General features: G+C 46.1%; 1 protein-coding gene across 1 annotated transcript in view; it reads right to left on the minus strand.

The window, feature by feature from the left end:
• Positions 1–2092: 2092 nt before the first annotated feature.
• The window catches only part of LOC121549750 (catenin delta-2-like), a 347253-nt gene continuing 327578 nt past the window's right edge, over positions 2093–21767 (minus strand). Inside the window, exons 22-25 of the mRNA XM_041861613.2 lie at positions 8718–8844; positions 5438–5569; positions 3378–3454; positions 2093–2875 (exon numbers count right to left, since the gene is read on the minus strand). Of these exons, the coding sequence (XP_041717547.2) occupies positions 2555–2875; positions 3378–3454; positions 5438–5569; positions 8718–8844 (657 nt within the window). The 3' untranslated portion in view covers positions 2093–2554. The remainder of the gene's footprint in view (positions 2876–3377; positions 3455–5437; positions 5570–8717; positions 8845–21767) is intronic.

A 21767-nucleotide genomic window follows, 5' to 3' on the forward strand; every position in this document is an offset into this window, starting at 1 on the left:
TGTTTCCTCCGACACATTGGTGCAGCTGGCGGGCGTTAAGGAGCGCGTTTTGGCTGATTTCGGAGGACGCATGATTCGACTTTCGCCTCTCCCGAGCCTGTTGGGGAGTTGCAGCAATGAGACAAGATCGGAATTGGGGGTAAAAAACAAAAAATATAATCTATGGCAGACCTGAAAATGGTTGACGGAGCTTGAATAATTTAGAAAATAATAATGGGCAAATGTTGCACAATCCAGGTGTGTAAAGCAATTAGACTTACCCAGAAATCCTCACAGCTGTATTCACTGCCAAAGGCGCTTGTACAAAGTATTGACTCAGGGGTGTGAGATATTTCAGAATTTCATTTTGTATAAATTTGCAAACATTTCAAAAAACATGTTTTCACTGTCATTATGGGGTATTGTGTGTAGATGGGTGAATAAAACATATATTTAATCAATTTTGAATTCAGGCTGTAACAACAAAATGTGGAATAAGTCAAGGGGTATTAATACTTTCTGAAGGCACTGTATATATAGATTTGTCATTCATTCTCTATGGACATGTCAGTCAAGTGATTTTTACTTTGGGTGTTGCAAAATCTGACTGTTATCTGGAGGGATGCCTCTTCTTTCAGACAATGATCGAGACACACACACAAACGCGCACATGCACACACACACGCACACACATACACGCTCAACTAACATTGGCAGGTCTGTTCATTTGAGAAGGAGATGTACGTACCCCTTTCTATAGTCATACCCCTCTGTAGGTACTGTATAGCTTACTCCCATCAAAACACAGTTAGGAATAAAAGCAGAGTTACAAACAAGAGAGAGAATGACTGGTCAAGGTCTGTAAACGTCAACTGAGAGTCCCATACCTCCTCCAGTCCTGGGCTGGAACCAGAGAGGGCAAAGTTTGGCACAATGTCACTTCTCTCGCTAATGTACAGTAGTGGTACGTACAACCTACTAGAACGTCTTCGAAAGTAGAAGGTTGGTTCTTGTACAAGGGACAGGTTGTATCGTGTAAATGTGGATGACAAAACCATTTTAATTCAGAACCTTTTAAATACTGTATCTTCAAAATAAAAGATCAGAGTGTGGAAACTGAGAAACAACAAACGTATATTTCAAATATCTACATCTAATTGTTTAGGCAGTGAAAACGCAGTTTGTCAACAAGGAGTGTGGAATGATGTCATCGGTGTTGTAGTCGGTCTTGAACTGCTTTGGACTGACATTTTTCGTTTCCACAAACAACTTCACACGATCAGAGAACAGACAATACTGCTAGTCAACCACTGGTTGTTAGAACAGATGTGGGTTGGAAAAGGGAGACAGTGATCATTGATAGACATTGTTCCAAATGGTGTGTGTGTTTTCTTCTCAGCCTCTACTGTTACAAACTAACAATATGCAGTGGTCGGTCGGTAGTGACACGTGTAATATACACAATACCACACAGGTCTCTCAACTGTCACTGTACTGTACTGTACTGTACACCAAAAATACTATACATCCACAACTTTAAAAAGTACAAATAAAAAAGATGTGAAAATAAAATGGCTGGAAGAGTCTTCTTGAATAGAGGACATTCCATAGAAAGGTAGAAGTTTTGATTGACGTGAAAGTCAGAAGTCAATGTAATGAATGGGTGGAAAGCTGCTCCCTTTGTTTTTCCTGTAAACATCCACTCCTGTCTTGTGCTTGATGTATTTCACTCATCCCTCTCTCCCTCTCTCCCTTCTCTGTTCTGTCGCTTTCATCCCGACTTGCCAAAGAACCCTCACCGCCACTCTTCCTCTCCTCCATTTCTCCACACCTTGTCTCTTCTCCTCCTTTCCGAAGGTCAAGCGTTCCACCTCCAACGAGGTAAGAGCCCTCCGTCAGCTCTCTCTCTCTCTCTCTCTCTCTCTCTCTCTCTCTCTCTCTCTCTCTCTCTCTGCTCCCTCACTCATTAACTCACTCTCTCTCTCTCTCTCTCTCTCTCGCTCCCTCACTCATTAACTCACTCTCTCTCTCTCTCTCTCTCTCTCTCTCTCTCTCTCTCTCTCTCTCTCTCTCTCTCTCTCTCTCTCTCTCTCTCTCTCTCTCTCTCTCTCTCTCTCTCTCTCTCTCTCTCTCTCTCTCTCTCTCTCTCTCTCTCTCTCGACATATCCATACATTCACTTTCCCAGTGGAACAAGCTTTGAACAAACTGAACTGGTAGAAAGAAAAATGTATTGTGGTATTCATGCACATGCACAGTCTCTCTTCACGCGTCAGTCCCTAACAACCCCCTGGCACCTCCCTCCTCTACCCCCTCAATCTCTGTTGCCGTTGGTAACTAATATTAACCTCCCACCCCCACCTTACTCTACACCAGTGTTTTCACTCCCAGTCCTGGAGAGCTACAGGACCATGGAGGTTTTTGTTCCAGCCCAGCACTAATAAACCTGATATCCTCAAATCAACTGTTCATCACACTTCAATTACTTGAATCAGGTGTTGTTACTGCAAGGCCGGAGCTAAACCCTGCACAAGCCTATATCTCTCCAGGACCAGGGATAAGTTGTGACTCCTGTCTCTAGACCCAGGAGTCAGGCGAAGCTGGGTAGTGGCTGGTCTCGTAGTTGAGTTCGGAGTAGGGCCGGGATGCAGAGTAGAAGTCCACGTAGTTGCCGGTGGATTTGAGGCCCAGGTGCATCCGGAGGTCCGTGGCGGCCTGAGACGGGGGCTGGGGGAGGGGCTGGTCCGGAGGCTCGAAGAAGGAGTCATCCAGCATGCGGCCGGGGTTCTGCGGCAGAGGGAAGGATGGAGGGAGGGATGGAGGGAACGTGTCGTAGTCTTTTATAGGTGTAGAGGAGCAGTCTGCCTGCGGAGCTATGGCCATGGGCTGAGGAGGGATCTGGAGAAGAAATAAAAACTCATCACACATCAGAAACTATAAAGTTAGTTTCATCTTCCAAAATTGAGGCTGTATTAAGTTTACGTTGACACATTTCACAGAGCCGTTTAATTGGTCTAACTTCATCTGAGGTGATAAGATACGGTTTTTAATTGGATAAGCGCGGGGTGTGGTTTCAGGTTGCCACGGTTTCCCGCTCTCCAGTTTGTGGGCGGGGCAGTGGTGAAGATTCCGGAACACATCAGAGCTTATCAGAACCTCCACCTTGCTGAAGATGCAACCGTGACAACCATCACCATGGCATCAGATGCCAAGGAGGTAACTTGCTAACAAGACTTGCCATAAAAATCTGTGCGTGTCTGTGTGTGTGTGCAGCAATGTGAGTGTGTGTGTGTTTGTGCATCCGTGCGTGCGCATGTGTCTATTTGTATGTGTGTGTGTGTGTGTGTGTGGGTGTGTGTGAGTGTGTGTGTGTGTGTGTGTGTGTGTCGTTTTAGCTCACCTGGTTGTGTTTAATGTCGTCATTAGCAGTCACATAAGAATTCCGGAACAACGTGGATGTTCCACAGGAGATTTGGACTGAAAGAAGAGAGAGAGGGTGTCAGAGAGCGAGAGAGAGTGTGAGAGAGAGAGAGTGAGATAGAGAGAGAACGTGTCAGAGAGAGAGGGTCAGAGAGAAAGAGTGTCAGTGAGAGAGAGAGAGAGTGAGAGAGAGAGTGAGAGAAAGAAAGCGTGTCAGAGAGAGTGTCAGAGAGAGAGGATGTCAGAGAGAGAGAGTGAGTGAGTGAGTGAGTGAGTGAGTGAGTGAGTGATAACTGGTGAAAATAACATCAGCCTTTAGCTTGAGAACATGTCAGAGACTGGTGAAAATAACATCAGCCTTTAAGTCGCGCAGTTAATTACTGACAAAATGTCTATACAATGTAAGTCTAAAACTAGTAATTAGTAAATGCCTCTTAATGAGTTAAGAGAGCTACAGGAAACTGCCAAAATAAAGGCAGTTTCCTGTAGCTCTCTTAACTCATTAAGAGGCATTTACTAATTACTAGTTTTAGACTTACATTGTATAGACATTTTGTGATAAGGTCTCACTGCCTCCTTCTCACAAATGATCCCAAAAATATAAAAATTTAATAAAGTTGGTTCAACACAGTGGCGGGTCATTTTGACCCTAGGACAACGGGAGGGTTAATAGGGTGTTGGGCCACCACGAGCCAGAACAGCATCAATGCACCTTGGCATAGATTCTACAAGTGTCTGGAACTCTACTGGAGGGATGCGACACCATTCTTCGATGAGAAATTCCATAATTTTGTGTTTTGTTGATGGTGGTGGAAAACGCTGTCTTGGGCGCCGCTCCAGAATCTCCCATAAGTGTTCAATTGGGTTGAAATCTGGTGACTGAGATGGCCATGGTATATGGTTTACATAGTTTTCATGCTCATCAAACCATTTAGTGACCCCTGTGGATGGGCATTGTCATCCTGGAAGAGACCACTCCCATCAGGATAGAAATGATCACTCAGAATGGCTGTGTATCTATTGGCGTTTACCTTGCCCTCCATGGGGTTCAGTGGACCTAAACCAGGGCAGGAAAATTACACCGCACAGGGAAATTACACCTCACAGGAAAATTGCACCTCACAACCATAATTTAATGAAGTGTTTCCTATATTGTTTCCTATATCTTTACAGTTACATGTATATTATAATAATAATAGATTTATTTTACATAGCAATGCAAAGAGAATATCAAAGACGTTTTAAAAACAAAACTAAAACAAATATAGGGTCTGGCGGTGGCAGGTCTTGACTGAGGTGATGAACAAGTGAGATAGCTAACTGTTGCTGATTTGTGTATTTTACAGATTTATTTGGCGTAGGCTACGGCCATAGAGTAGCCTGTTGAGTTTCAGAATAAACCGTTTGATTAGAGAACTCAAACCTTTGTCCTGGACATTCTTTTATTTGTGATCTATTGAGGTTATTATATGAGAAAAACTCAACAACAGAGAGGAAGGGGGGAGAGAGGGAGGGGGGAGAGAGACAGGGAGGGGGAGAGAGAGGGAGGGGGAGAGAGAAAGGGAGGGGAGAGAGAGACAGGGAGGGGGAGAGAGAGGGATGGGGTAGAGAGAGAGGGAGGGGGAGAGAGAGGGATGGGGTAGAGAGAGAGGGAGGGGGAGAGAGAGGGATGGGGTAGAGAGAGAGGGAGGGGGGAGAGAGAGGGATGGGGTAGAGAGAGAGGGAGGGGGAGAGAGAGGGATGGGGTAGAGAGAGAGGGAGGGGGAGAGAGAGAGGGAGAGGGGAGGGTGGATAGAGAGAGGGAGGGGGAGAGAGACAGGGAGGGGGAGAGAGAAGGGAGGGGGAGAGAGGGAGGGGGGAGAGAGAGGGATGGGGTAGAGAGAGAGGGAGGGGGGAGAGAGAGAGGGGAGGGTGGAGAGAGAGAGGGAGGGGGGAGAGAGACAGGGAGGGGGGAGAGAGAAGGGAGGGGGAGAGAATCGTGGAAAGAGATGCTTAGATACAAAGTCATCATCTGTTCTTAATCTCTCCTCTCACACACACCTGCCATGGTGTCTTTCCGGGATGTGTGCTCTCCTTTGTTGCTGTGGAATCCTGCGTTGGTTGCCGTGGAGTCGTATTCGGGCTTGCGATCCTTCATACTCATCATCTCTCTGGGAGAGGCCGGGGCGCTTGCTGTAACATACACACACACACACACACACACACATTATTCATCATCATCATCATGTGTTTAGTGTGACAGCATGAAGGTCGTCTCCTGCAGGTCAGAGTAGCACACAGTAATTCCCTTGAAAACCCTTACTCACACGCACACAGACACACACAGACACTCACTCACAGGGGGCATGTGAACTCCTCTTACAGTCCCCTGAAAATGCTTACTCACACACTACAGTCTATGATACTGCTTACCTATACACTCTTATCAAGTGCTTACTTTATACATAATATAAACTGCTCACCTACACTGTATTAAACCATCCAGATAATAGAAGGCTTTAAGTAACAGGTTCACCCCTGGAATAGTACAGCATTCTATAAATATAAATAACCTAATAGAAACATAAAGGAGGGGAGAGGAGAGGAGAGGAGGGGAGGGGGAGGGAGAGGAGAGGAGAGGTGGGGAGAGGAGAGGAGAGGAGGAGAGGGGAGGGGAGGGGGGGGGGTGGGGAGAGGAGGGGAGGGGGGTGGGGAGAGGAGGGGAGGGGAGGGGAGGGGGGTGGGGAGAGGAAGGGAGAGAAGAGGAGAGGAGAGGAGGGGAGGGGAGAAATGAATGTGTGACAACACTGTGACAGCAACTCTGTTAAACAGATCATCACTACCGTAACACAACACCTTTAGATCCTGTAACCCCGGAGACCAGGCTCGTCACTGTTAGATACGGTTACCCATGGAGATCAGGTCTGAGAGCTATCGGCATGGTACACTGAGAGCCTAGGGGCTTTGAAAGGTCACACACACGCACGCACAGACACATGCACGCACAAGCACACACACAAACATACACACACACTCACAGGTAGCCCCAGTTAGAACAGTCATGTGAGCAGGATCATTCAGTTACTCTGAGAGAAACAGTTCAGCCATGAAACCCTTATCATTTACTACTGTCACACAGAGACAGTGTGTATGCGTGTGTGTGTGTGTGTGTGTGTGTGTGTGTGTGTGTGTGTGTGTGTGTGTGTGTGTGTGTTAGTGTGCATGGGCCCCTAGGTCAGGGTCTCTCTTGGCCAGTGTTAATCACAGAGAACAGACAAGGTCCCACGCTTGAATGAGGATGACGCACACACATCTCTCTCTCTCTCTCTCTCTTCCTCTCTCTCTCTTTCTCTTTTTCCGCCACTCTCCACACCCAGGGGGTTCTCTCTGTTTGTGCTTTTACCTCCTTTGACTCTCTCTGACTCCCCCTCTCTCCCCCTCTTCCCTCCCTCACTCTCTCAATCTACTTTGATCAGTCTCAGAGGCTAGAAAACATGGTTGTAGTAGATCCAGAACAGCATGTACTGGAGAGCAGGGGAACAGGAGGAGGAGAGAACCATGGAACGCAGGATTAGAGAGCGATAAAGGAGAGGGAGAATGAGGAGAGGAAAGTAGGAGGAGAAGAGGTGTGGAAAGTAGGAGGAGAAGAGGTGTGGAAAGTAGGAGGAGAAGAGGTGTGGAAAGTAGGAGGAGAAGAGGTGTGGAAAGTAGGAGGAGAAGAGGTGTGGAAAGGACGGAGATGAGGGATAGAGGAAAGTAGGAGGAGAAGAGGTGTGGAAAGTAGGAGGAGAAGAGGTGTGGAAAGTAGGGAGATGAGGGATAGAGGAAAGTAGGAGGAGAAGAGATGTGGAAAGTAGGAGGAGAAGAGGTGTGGAAAGTAGGGAGATGAGGGATAGAGGAAAGTAGGAGGAGAAGAGGTGTGGAAAGGAGGGAGATGAGGGATAGAGGAAAGTAGGAGGAGAAGAGGTGTGGAAAGTAGGAGGAGAAGAGGTGTGGAAAGTAGGAGGAGAAGAGGTGTGGAAAGTAGGGAGATGAGGGATAGAGGAAAGTAGGAGGAGAAGAGGTGTGGAAAGGAGGGAGATGAGGGATAGAGGAAAGTAGGAGAAGAAGAGGTGTGGAAAGGAGGGAGATGAGGGATAGAGGAAAGTAGGAGGAGAAGAGGTGTGGAAAGGAGGGAGATGAGGGATAGAGGAAAGTAGGAGGAGAAGAGGTGTGGAAAGGAGGGAGATGAGGGATAGAGGAAAGTAGGAGGAGAAGAGGTATGGAAAGGAGGGAGATGAGGGATAGAGGAAAGTAGGAGGAGAAGAGGTGTGGAAAGTAGGAGGAGAAGAGGTGTGGAAAGTAGGAGGAGAAGAGGTGTGGAAAGGAGGGAGATGAGGGATAGAGGAAAGGAGAGAGCAGGGTCTCTATATCCCTATAAGCTGCTGATTCTCAATGTCAATATTGAAAGTTAGACTCATCTTCTCCTCTTACAACTTATGTCATCATGTCTAACTTCACTCCTCAGGGAACTGTTATCACTACTATACCACACTCTCACTTACTGTATGCCATTATAATACCGGCTCAGTTCTTAGTAGGTGCAGAGCAATGAAGTGGTAAGAAATAGTGATGTTTTTTTTCAATGACTTTGAGATGGAATAGCTATTGCACACGCACACACACACACACACACACACACACACACACACACACACACACACACACACACACACACACACACACACACACACACACACACACCATTAAGCATGGAAGCTAGTTGTTCTGAAGCTAAGGCCAGGGCCAGTTAAAGAGTCCCCTAAGCCAGGGGGAGGAAAATCACTTTTCTGCCTCATCACCAGGCTAAATCCACTGTGGAGGAAGCACAGCCACAGGCAGGCTAGCCCTGGTGCTATTGGCTAATGCTAACCATGCAAAGTCTGAAAGCCCATAGGCAGGCTGGCGCTGATGCCAATGGCTAATGCTAACCATGCAAAGTCTGAAAGCCCATAGGCAGGCTGGCGCTGATACTAATGGGTAATTCTAATGTACTCCTCCTATAGCTCTCTGGCTCATTGGCCTGTTTAAGGGAGAGGAATTTGGAGGCAAGAGTTTATCAGGGTGACAGAGAGGACAGCTTACACACACACACACACACACCAGAGGAGGCTGGTGGGGGGAGCTTTAGGAGGACAGGCTCATTGTAATGGCTGGAAGGGAATGAATAGAACTGAGTCAAATGTGGTTTCCATGTGTTTGATACAGTTCCATTTATTCCATTCCAGCAATTACAATGAACCTGTCCTCCTATAGCTCCTCCCACCAGCCTTCTCTGACACGCATACACACAAACACTGACCTGAGCGGTTGTTGGGTGAAGTTCGTACGGGGGACACAGATGGGGTGCGAGAGGAGGAGTAGGGTCTCTGTCTGTCTCTCTCTATCGTAGAGGCAGAACCAACAAAGTGATACTGAGAGTATCCATCCTGTAGGAGAGCGAGAGAGAGAGAGAGAGAGAGAGAGAGAGAGAGAGAGAGAGAGAGAGAGAGAGAGAGAGAGAGAGAGAGAGAGAGAGAGAGAGAGAGAGAGAGAGAGAGAGAGAGAGAGAGAGAGAGAGAGAGAGAGAGAGAGAGAGAGAGAGAGAGAGAGAGAGAGAGAGGTGAGTTAATGAGTGAGGGAGCGAGAGAGAGAGAGAGAGAGAGAGAGAGAGAGAGAGAGAGAGTGAGTGAATGAGTGAGGGAGAGAGAGCGAGAGAGAGAGAGATAGAGAGAGTGAGTGAGGGAGAGAGAGAGAGAGAGAGAGAGATAGAGAGAAAAAGAGAGGGAGAGAGAAATGTGTTAGAATCGCCCTTTAAAGTACACACATTGAAAAATCCATCCTACACAACATACACAGACAGATATGTTAAAATGTCTTCAAAATGAATCACACACATGGGCCTCCCGAGTGGCTCAGCAGTCTTTTTTATTGTTTTATTTATTTTATTTAACCTTTATTTAACCAGACAAGTTCTCATTTACAACTGCGACCTGGCCAAGATAAAGCAAAGCAGTGCGATAAAAACAACAATACAGAGTTACATATGGGATAAACAAAACATAAAGTCAAAAATACAACAGAAAATATATATATACTGTGTGCAAATGTAGCAGGTTATGGAGGTAAGGTAATAAATAGGCCATAGTGCAAAATAATGACAATTTAGTATTAACACTGGAATAATAGATGTGCCAGGTCGATGAAGACGGCTACACAGTACTGTCTATTATCGATCGCAGTTATAATATTATTTAGGACCTTGAGCGTGGCTGAGGTGCACCCATGACCAGCTCGTAAACCGGATTGCATAGCGGAGAAGGTACGGTGGGATTCGAAATGGTCGGTGATCGGTTTGTTAACTTGGCTTTCAAAAACTTTCGAAAGGCAGGGCAGGATGGATATAGGTCTGTAACAGTTTGGATCTAGAGTGTCACCCCCTTTGAAGAGGGGGATGACCGTGGCAGCTTTCCAATCACTGGGGATCTCAGACGTTACGAAAGAGAGGTTGAACAGGCTAGTAATAGGGGTTGCGACAATTTCGGCGGCTAATTTTAGAAAGAAAGGGTCCAGATTCTCTAGCCCAGATGATTTGTAGGGGTCCAGATTTTGCAGCTCTTTCAGAACATCAGCTGTCTGAATTTGTGTGAAGGAGAAGCGGGGGGGCATGGGCAAGTTGCAGCGGAGGGTGCAGAGCTGGTGGCCGGAGTAGTGGTAGCCAGGTGGAAAGCATGGCCAGCCATAGCAAAATGCTTGTTGAAATTCTCGATTATTGTAGATTTATCGGTGGTTTCCTAGCCTCAGTGCAGTGGGCAGCTGGGAGGAGGTGCTCTTATTCTCCATGGACTTTAAAGTGTCCCAAAACTTTTTGGAGTTAGTGCTACAGGATGCAAATGTCTGTTTGAAAAAGCTAGCCTTTGCTTTCCTAACTGCTTGTGTATATTGGTTCCTAACTTCCCTGAAAAGTTGCATATCGCAGGGGCTATTCGATGCTAATGCAGTACGCCACAGGATGTTTTTGTGCTGGTCAAGGGCAGTCAAGTCTGAGGAGAACCAGGGGCTATATCTGTTCTTAGTTCTGATTTTTTTTAATGGGGCATGCTTATTTAAGATTGAGAGGAAAGCACTTTTAAGGAACAACCAGGCATCCTCTACTGACGGAATGAGATCGATATCCATCCAGGATACCTGGGCCAGGTCAATTAGGAAGGCCTACTCGCTAAAGTGTTTTAGGGAGCGTTTGACAGTGATGAGGGGTGGTCTAAGGCCACAGACACGGGTTCAATCCCAGGCTGTGTCACAGCCGGCCGTGACCGGAAGACCCATGAGGCGGCGCACAGTTGGCACAGCGTCGTCCGGGTTAGGGGAGGGTTTGGCCGGCTGGGATTTCCTTGTCCCATCGTGCTCTAGCGACTCCTTGTGGCGGCCGGGTGCCTGCAAGCTGACTTCGGTCACCAGCTGGACGGTGTTTCCTCCGACACATTGGTGCGGCTGGCTTCCGGGTTAAGCGAGCAGTGTGTCAAGAAGCAGTGTGGCTTGGCAGGGTTGTATTTCGGAGGACGCATGGCTCTAGACCTTCACCTCTCCCAAGTCCGTAGGGTAGGTGCAGCGATGGGACAAGACTGTAACTACCAATTGGATATCACCATTTTTTTTTTGAAAAAGGGGTAAAAGTACAAATAAATAAATTAAAATAAATTAAAATGAATCACACTCCACAGTGATCCCTGTTAGGTGATTCACCAGATGACTATAAAACCACCGTGATCCCTGTTAGGTGATTCACCAGATGACTATTTACATTTTAGTCATTTAGCAGACGCTCTTATCCAGAGCGACTTACAGTTAATGAGTGCATACATATTCATACTGGCCCCCCGTGGGAAACGAACCCACAACCCTGGCGTTGCAAGCGCCATGCTCTACCAACTGAGCTACAGGACTATAACGCCACAATGATCCCTGTTAGGTCCTTCACCAGATGACTATAACACCACAGTGATCCCTGTTAGGGGCTTCACCAGATGATTGTAACACCACAGCGATCCCTGTTAGGTCCTTCACCAGATGATTGTAACACCACAGCGATCCCTGTTAGGTCCTTCACCAGATGATTGTAACACCACAGTGATCCCTGTTAGGTCCTTCACCAGATGACTATAGCACCACAGTGATCCCTGTTAGGTTCTTCACCAGATGACTATAACACCACAGTGATCCCTGTTAGGTACTTCACCAGATGACTATAACACCACAGTGATCCCTGTTAGGTCCTTCACCAGATGACTATAGCACCACAGTGATCCCTGTTAGGTTCTTCACCAGATGACTATAACACCACAGTGATCCCTGTTAGGTACTTCACCAGATGACTATAGCACCACAGTGATCCCTGTTAGGTTCTTCACCAGATGACTATAGCACCACAGTGATCCCTGTTAGGTCCTTCACCAGATGACTATAACACCACAGTGATCCCTGTTAGGTTCTTCACCAGATGACTATAACACCACAGTGATCCCTGTTAGGTACTTCACCAGATGACTATAGCACCACAGTGATCCCTGTTAGGTTCTTCACCAGATGACTATAGCAACACAGTGATCCCTGTTAGGTCCTTCACCAGATGACTATAACACCACAGTGATCCCTGTTAGGTACTTCACCAGATGACTATAACACCACAGTACAGCAGCTGTTGTTTCAATTTAATGATTGTAGATGGAACAGATAGAAATCTCCAGTTGGGTTCACGCACCAATTAAGTCATCGTCTACACTAACGATGCTTCTCGACATCTACCTTAACCACCCAAAACTCCACTCACATAATTGCTGTTGTATAATTGCTGCGTCGATACGACGGAAAGCTACAACAGGTGCCTACTGAGCTGGAACACAATTAAATAAAGAAGAAAAACAGGATAATTGAAAACAACACTTAAGAAAGCATCAAACATTGGATTCAGCATTAGGACCGGTTATAGAAGAGCCATAACCTTATAGTTAATAATGATGTCATTATACTGTAACTATCACGACTGTTCTGTCACCACTATTTCTCCCTCCTCTGGGAACCCTCCCCTGCCATGATTCACCTTTAACTTTCTCTGCTAACGCACGCACGCATACGTCCTGCCCTGCCGTGACATGCCTGTTTCCTGCAGAGCTCCAGAAGGATCAAAGATTGGATCCTCTCTGATACAGTTCAAAGACGCCCCAATTTCCCTCTCTCCTCTCCTCATATCCCCTCACTCTCATTACCCCCTCCACACCCTCACTTATCTTACTCTCTCTCCTCTCCCTATCTATCTTCACCTCTCTCTCTCCTTCCACCCCCTCTCGCTCGCTCTCTCCCTCCACCCCCCCAGCAAGGAGAGAGTTTGGTTGCCAGGCGACCATTGTGCCTCTTGCATCTAACGACATTGGACAGGTATTTCAAGGCCGCAAGACTGCAAGGTAAGAGTCGATTAACTTAAAGCCTACGCACAAGGTGCGTGCGTGTATGTGTGTGTGATGCGATTAGGCTGAATAAAGGTTACGAAAAATTGGTCCGTCCCTACAGGCCTCACCCACGGCAACTTCTGTCGTTTTACCACACTCATTCCATGTCACGCTTTTTAACATTCAGCCCGTCATGCTTTTTTTCCCCCTACAGTCAAATCCCCTTTATGTTTTCACTGAGACAGCTGTATAACGTGTGTGTGTGTGCATGTCGGTGCATGTGTGCATGCGTGTGTGTGTGTGTGCGTATGTGTGTGTGTGTGTATGTGTGTGTGTAAAACAATAGTTGTGACTCTGTCTCTCAGAAATAGGTCTATTCCACTTCAAACTGGGAATGGGAGAGAAGACAATGGAAAGATAGTGTTTAATGTTAGACATATTCCATATTCATTAGATTAAGGGAATAATATAATAAAACACTAATTTCAACTACACTCTTATCTTATGACTTAATTCCTAAAGCCCAATAATGTAGGGCTAAAGTACGAGGCAGTGAATATTTGAAAGGAATCTAAGGAAACTTTTCCCATTCAGTAGAATGTTAAGGATATTTTTAAATGAAAACTACTTCACACACATGCTCACTAGCCAGCAAGAAGGCATACACACGCACGCACATTTTCTATCTCTCACACATGATTACACCTCAGACACCTCCTCTCCCTGCACTTACCTCCCCACCCCAATCAACATCTCCAGATATAGCATACATCCAACACATCTGTCATACCATCTTTCCCCACTGACATTCTCTGCTTTCAGACTATAGTTAGACTGGAAACCATGCAGAGGTACGCACACAGGCCTCACACATGCTATAAATCCAACACACGCGGGACATATGCACACAGCATGTGGGTGACCTTCACGTGTTACGCATGATCAGTAACCTTGCCTGACACCTGATTTGTGTTAGCTGTCAGAAAATCAAATGACATTTTATTTGTCACATGCTTCGTAAACAACAGGTGTCGACTAACAGTGAAATGCTTACAGTACTTACGGGTCTTTCCCAACAATGCAGAGAGAAACATTTGGAAAAAATAGAAAAATAATAACACAAGGAATTAAAAGAACAATTAGTAACAATAACTTGGCTATATATAGATGGTACCAGTACCGAGTCGATGTGCATGTGTGCGAGGAAATTGAGGTAGATATGTACATATAGGTAGAGATAAAGTGACTAGGCAACAGGATAGATAATAGACAGCAGCAGTGTAAATGATGAGTCAAAAGGGTCAATGCAGATAGTCCAGGTAGCTATTTGACTAACTATTTAACTACCTATTTAGCAGTCTTAATGCTTGGGGGTAGAATATGTTCAGGGTCCTGTTGGTTCTAGGCTTGGTGCATTGGTACCGCTTGACATGCGGTAGCAAAGAGAACAGTCTATGACTTGGGTGGCTGGAGTCTTTTAAAATGTTTAGGGCATTCCTCTGACAACGCCTGGTATAGCGGTCCTGGACAGCAGGGAGCTCAGCCCCAGTGATGTACTGGGCCGTACGCACTACCCTCTGTAGCGCCTTGTGGTCAGATGCCAAGCAGTTGCCATACCAAGCGGTGATGCAGCCAGTCAAGATGCTCTAAATGGTGCAGCTGTATAACTTTTTGAGGATCTGAGGGGCCATGCCAAATCTTTTCAGCCTCCTGAGGGGGAAGAGGCTTTGTTGTGCCTTCTTCACAACTATGTTGGTGTGTGTGGACCATGATAATAAAAAAAATAAAAAAAAATTCCTTACTGATGTGGACACCGAGGAACTTGAAGCTCTCAACCCGCACCACTACAGCCCCGTCGAGCCTCCTTTGTCAAGCCTCTACTTTTACTGATGCAAGGCTGTAAGGGCATTTCGTTTGGCGATTTTGGGTCTTTTGAGCATCATGCAATACTGTTTAAATGTCAGCCACCAGTGCTGGCCATAACCCTGTATAGGCCAACAAAGCACTGCCACACTTTCTTTACTGATCTATCTGAACTATTGTCTATTGTCCTTCAGAACTATCATAAAATCATTGTGTTGGGCAATTTTAATATTCATGTTGACAAAGAGACTGACTCCAAGGCCATTGAATTTATGGACTTCATCCAACATGTTACTGGGCCCATACATAACTGCTTTCTATTGACATATCCTCTATTGTTGATGTTGCTTTATCTGATCACCACTGTGTGTTTGTTACTACCTTGTTGCCCATAGCACAGGGTAATACTGAATGCATTATTAACTTCTGAAGTTGCTACATATTTTACTGAGTGCATGAACAATACTCCACCACCTATTCTGCCTTCCACTTGTGATGATTTAGTTGATAACTTTAATAGCAAATTAAGGGCAACCATTGATGCCATAGCTCCAGTAAAGTTGAAAAAGGCCACATCCAAACGGAGAGCCCCTTGGATGAGTGAGGAAACTAATCAATTAAAGAGAAATTACAGAAAGGCAGAGCATAAGTGGAGAAAGTCAATGTTGCGGGTCCATTATGATATTCTCAGAGAGCAAGTTGGCATATATAACAAGGCAATTAGAAATCCCAGACGTGCTCATCTTTCGAATTTGATCACTATTAATCCGAATAATTTGGGTGGGCTCTTCTCGACCATTGACGGCCTGATAAATCCTACCCCAGCAAACCTACAGAGCATTCGGAAAGTAGTCAGACCCCTTCCCTTTTTCCACATTTTGTTACATTACAGCCTTATTCTAAAATGGATCTACACACAATACCCCATAATGACAAACTGAAAACAGGTTTTTAGATTTTTTTTGCAAATGTATCAAAAATAAAAAACAGAACTACCTTATTTACATAAGTATTCAGACCCTTTGCTATGAGACTCGAAATTGAGCTCAGGTGCATCCTGTTTCCATTGATCATCCTCGAGATGTTTCTACAACTTGATTGGAGTCCACCTGTGGTAAATTCAATTGATTGGACATGATTTAGAAAGGCACACACCTGTCTATATAAGGTCCCACAGTTGACAGTGCATGTCAGAGCAAAAACAAAGCCATGAGATCAAAGGAATTGTCCGTAGAGCTCCGAGACAGGATTGTGTCGAGGTGTACCAAAACATTTCTGCAGCATTGAAGGTCCCCAAGAACACAGTGGTCTCCATCATTCTTAAATGGAAGAAGGTTGGAATCAACAAGACTCTTCCTAGAGCTGGTCGCCCGGCCAAACTGAGCAATCGGGGTAGAAGGGCCTTGGTCAGGGAGGTGACCAAGAACCCGATTGTCACTCTGACAGAGCTCCAGAGTTCCTCTGTGGAGATGGGAGAACCTTCCAGAAGGACAACCATCTCCGCAGCACTCCACCAATCAGGCCTTTATGGTAGAGTGGCCAGACAGAAGCCACTCCTCAGTAAAAGGCACATGACAGCCCACTTGGAGTTTGCCAAAAGGCACCTAAAGGACTCTCAGACCATGAGAAACAATATTCTCTGGTTTGATTAAACTAAGATTGAACTCTTTGGCCTGAATGCCAAGCGTCACGTCTGGAGGAAACCTGGCACCATCCCTACGCTGAAGCATGGTGGTGGCACCATCATGCTGTGGGGATGTTTTTCAGCGTCAGGGACTGGGAGACTAGTCAGGATCGAGGGAAAGACGAACGGAGCAAAGTACAGAGAGATCCCTGATGAAAACCTGCTCCAGAGCGCTCAGGACCTCAGACTGGGTCGAAGGTTCACCTTCCAACAGGACAACAACCCTTAACACACAGTCAAGACAACGTAGGAGTGGCTTCGGGACAAGTCTCTGAATGTCCTTGAGTGGCCCAGCCAGAGCCCGAACTTGAACCTGATCGCACATCTCTGGAGAGACCTGAAAATAGCTGTGCAGCGACGCTCCCCATCCAACCTGACAGAGCTTGAGAGGATCTGCAGAGAAGAATGGGAGAAACTCCCCAAAAACAGGTGTGCCAAGCTTTTAGCGTCATACCCAAGAAGACTCAAGGCTGTAATCGCTGTCAAAGGTGCTTCAACAAAGTACTGAGTAAAGGGTCTGAATACTTATGTAAATGTGATATTTTTTCAAAAATGTGTAAAAACCAGTTTTTGCTTTGTCATTATGGGGTATTGTGTGTATATTGATGAGAAAAACAAAACAATTTAATCCTTTTTAGAATAAAGCTGTAACGTAACAAAATGTGGAAAAAGTGAAGGGGTCTGAATACCTTCCGAATGCACTGTATGTGAATTTTCCCTTGGCAGCGTTATCAGAAAGCTTTTTAGTTGTTCAGTTTGTGTCATTCTTTAGTTTTTTTGTCTTATGTTTGTTGTGTAGTAAATATTTCAGCTTTTATTTTCATTGTGTTTTATTTGTTTTTTTCCTGTAAAGCACATTGCGTTGCATTCCATGTCTGAAATGTGCTGTATAAATAAAGCTTGATTTCATTTGACGCTGAGGTAGAGGTTGTTATCCTGGCACCACACTGTCAGGTCACTGACCTCCTCCTTATACGCTGTCTCATTGTCGTTGGTGATCAGGCCAACCACCATCGTGGCGTCAGCAAACTTAATGATGGTGTTGGAGTTGAGCGCAGCCACATAGTCGTGGCTGAACAGGGAGTACAGGAGGGGACTAAGCATGCACCCCTGAGGGGCCCCCGTGTTGAGGATGTGTTTTTGCCTACCCTCACCACCTGGGGGTGGCCCATCAGGGAGTTCAGTTGTAGAGGGAGGAGTTCAGTCCCAGGGTCCTGTGCTTAGTGATGACCTTGGAGGGCACTATAGTGTTGAAGGCTGAGCTATAGTCAATGAACAGCATTGATTTTAGTCGTTTAGCAGACGCTCTTATCCAGAGCAACTTACAGTTAGTGAGTGCATACATTTTTCATACTGGCCCCCCATGGGAATCGAACCCACAACCCTGGCGTTGCAAGCGCCATGCTGTACCAACTGAGCTACAGGAGGCGTCATGTGAGACACAGAAAAGTGTTTGGGGTTGTAGTATAAGCATATGGCCATACTCACCCCTGAAGAGACAACACACTGAACAAAAATATAAACGCAACATTTAAAGTGTTGGTCCCATGTTTCACGAGCTGAAATAAAATATCCCTGGAATTTTCCATATGCACAAAAATATTTTTTCTTTCAAATGTTGTGCACAATTTTTTTTACATTCCTGTTAGTGAGCATTTCTCCTTTGCCAAGATAATCCATACACTTGACAGGTGTGGCATATCAAGAAGCTGATTAAACAGCATAACCATTACACAGGTGCACCTTGTGCTGGGGACAATAAAAGGTCACTCTAAAATGTGCAGTTTTGTCACACAACACAATGCCACAGATGTCTCAAGTTTTGAGGGAGCGTGCAATTGGCATGCTGACTGCAAGAATGTCCACCAGAGCTGTTGCCAGAGAATTTAATGTTGATTTCTCTACCATAAGCCGCCTCCAACGTTGTTTTAGAGAATTTGGCAGCACATCCAACCGGCCTCAAAACCACAGATCACGTGTAACCACGCCAGCCCAGGACCTCCACATTCGGCTTCTTCACCTGCGGAATCATCTGAGACCAGCCACCTGATGAAACTGTAGGTTTGCACAACCGAAGAATTTCTGCACAAACAGTCAGAAACCGTATCAGGGAAGTTCATCTGCGTGCTCGTCGTCCTCACCAGGGTCTTGACCTGACTGCAGTTTGGCATCGTAACTGATTTCAGTGGGCAAATGCTCACCTTCGATGGTCACTGGCACGCTGGAGAAGTGTGCTCTTCACGGATGAATCCAGATTTCAACTATACCGGGCAGATGGCAGATGGCGTAGTGTGGGCGAGCGGTTTGCTGATGTCAACGTTGTGAACAGAGTACCCCATGGTGGCGGTGGGGTTATGGTATGCGCAGGCATAAGCTACGGACAAAGAACACAATTGCATTTTATCAATGGCAATTTCAATGCACAGAGATACCGTGACGTGATCCTGAGGCCAATTGTTGTGCCATTCATTCGCCGCCATCACCTCATGTGTCAGTATGATAATGCACGGCCTCATGTCACAACATTCCACAGGCCACAATCAACAGCCTGATCAACTCTATGTGAAGGAGATGTGTCGCGCAGATACTGACTGATCCACGCCCCTACCTTAAAAAAAAAAAAAAAAAAAAAAGGTATCTGTGACCAACAGATGCATATCTGTATTCCCAGTCATGTGAAATTCTCATATAGGTGTTCCTCTTGTCTTGGTGGGAGAAGGCAGTGTGAAATGCAATAGAGATTGCATCATCTGTGGATTTGTTGGGGCGGTATGCAAATTGGAGTGGGTCCAGGGTGTCTGGCATGATGGTGTTGATGTGAGCCATGTTCAGCCTTATGAAGAATTTCATGGCTACAGATGTGAGTGCTATGTGGCGATTGTCATTTAGACAGGTTACCCTGGCATTCATGGGCACAGGGACTATGGTAGTCTGCTTGAAACATGTAGGTATCACAGACTGTGTCAGGGAGAGGTTGAAAATGTCAGTTATGACACTTGCCAGCTGGTCAGCGCATACTCCGAGTACGCATCCTGGTAATCCGTCTGGCCCTGCGGCCTTGTGAATGTTAACCTGTTTAAAGGTCTTACTCACATCGGCTACGGAGAGCGATATCACACAGTTGTCCAGAACAGCTGGTGCCTAGGATTTAGCTCAATCGGATAATAAGCACTTAAGTATTATATATACTGTAGACTGTTGCCTAGTCCCAGGTTGACTTCAGTAATCACACTATTGGTTTGAACGGAGTGTGTTTCTGTGCTCCTCAGCAGCCCAGTCAGTCTCTCTCTCTCTCTGCATGCTGGGAGTGTTTGGTGCGTGCTGGGAATTGTTTGAGTGAGTGCTAAGAGCGAGTGTTGTGTAGAGTTAGATATCCTGGGTTTTCCTTTTCTTGGTGATATCCTTTTTTCTTCTATGCATGATTAAGGTTATTATTTCAATTTTTTTGTTGTGGTAGAATTAAGTATATTGTTTTTCGTGTCGAAATTACCCTGATTTTGGTGGGGATGGCGGCCCGAATCGGGACGCCGTCCCTGTCACTTCGGCACGGCTTTAGGTGTGTTACTGAAGCTACTGTCACGGTGGAAGATGTTCTGGTCGCCGTAGGAGAGAAGGTAGGATATGAGAATGTTGCTTATTCGTCACGGATGAATAAAGCGGTGGTGGTATTTCTTAAAGAAGAGCGCCTTGTTGATCGTATGGTTGAGCATGGCATACTTCTTAAAGGAATGTTTATTCAAGTTACGCCGCTTTTTTCTCTGTCAACAAGGGTAACGATTTCAAATGTACCGCCCGTTCATTCCAAATGAGCTATTGGAGCGCGAGTTATTGCGCTTTGGGAAGTTTGCAAGTTCAATTAAGGTTGTCCCATTGGGTTGCAAACACCGGGCGTTGAAACAGGTAATGTCGTTTCGGCGACAGGTGTTTATGTTTTTGGACTCACCGGAGCAGACTTTGGAGTTATCGTTTAAAGTCAAGTATGACAATAGATGTATATGGCTTATGCTAGTACAGGTAGTCAACGGTGTTTTGAGTGTGGGGATGTTGGTCATAAGCGACATGCTTGCCCGAAAAGGGAGAAGGCAGAGGGAGGGGCGCAGGTGGTCCTCGTAACGCCTGGGCCCACTGATGTAGGAAGAGGTGGGCTGACAGTGGTAGAGCAGCCACACGCATCTGTTGCTGAGGAACAAGTTGTCCATGTTGAGGGCACAGAGGTGCAACTTGTACCAGAGGGAAATGTTATGCAGCGGAAATGTTTTGTTGTAGAAGGTAAGGATGGATCTGAAGGGCCATTTCCTCAGACTGGTGAGGAGGTGCCCAGTACGAGTGCTGTGGTACAGGAGGGGGTACATGTGGAGCTAATCTCCCAGGTAGTGGAGGAGATGCCCACTACAAGTAATGGGTTACAGGAGAGGGTTCATGTGGAGCTCATCTCCCAGGTAGTGGAGGAGATGCCCACTATGAGTGCTGGGGTACAGGGGGGGCTAGTCTCCCAGGTAGTGGAGGAGATGCCCACTATGAGTGCTGGGTTACAGGGGGCTAGTCTCCCAGGTAGTGGAGGAGATGCCCACTACGAGTAATGGGGTTCAGGTGGGGCTAGTCTCCCAGGTAGTGGAGGAGATGCCCACTACGAGTAATGGGGTTCAGGTGGGGCTAGTCTCCCAGGTAGTGGAGGAGATGCCTGGTACGAGTGATGGGGTGCAAGTGGGGGAGTGTTGAAAGGGATGTGGTAGAGGGGAGTCAGTGGTCTGTGGCCTCAGTTGAGGAGGATCAGGAGAAGGATATGGATATCTCTCTTGATACGGTATCAGCTGGTGAGGACTCAATTTACGATCTAGAGGAGGTAAATGGGTTTCTGGATCAGACTTTTGGGAAATCTGTCAAATTGGCAGATTATTTTGATGTTGATAAGTTTGTGAGGTCAGCTGTGATGTTACAGAAGACGGTGGGGTTAGACCAGTTGAGTGAGAAGAAGCGGTTTCGCTTGAGGAAATTTGTTACTGCTGTTGCAGCAGCAAAAGGTGGTGGGAAACGTGGTCAGGTTAAGAGAAAATTTTAATAATGATGATGATTATGCCTCATAGGGTGTTCTATTCTCTTTGTCTGGTTTCTCTGTGGTATCTTCTGCTTTTCCTTTTTCTTTTCTATATGGAGGTACTAAGGGTAGGTTCTCTCAATATTAATGGAGGAAGGGACAGGAATAAGAGGGCTTGGGTATTAGAAGTAATAAAACAGAAAAGGCTTAATGTAGTTTTCCTACAGGAGACACATAGTGATGAGGAAAATGCGGCTGACTGGGGTATGTGGTGGGAGGGGCAGCATATACTCAGTCATGGTACTAATTTCAGTGCTGGGGTGGCAATCTTGTTTTCTTCAGGCTTAG

Source organism: Coregonus clupeaformis, chromosome 34 (genome assembly GCF_020615455.1).
Source record: "Coregonus clupeaformis isolate EN_2021a chromosome 34, ASM2061545v1, whole genome shotgun sequence".
Lineage (NCBI taxonomy): Eukaryota > Metazoa > Chordata > Actinopteri > Salmoniformes > Salmonidae > Coregonus > Coregonus clupeaformis.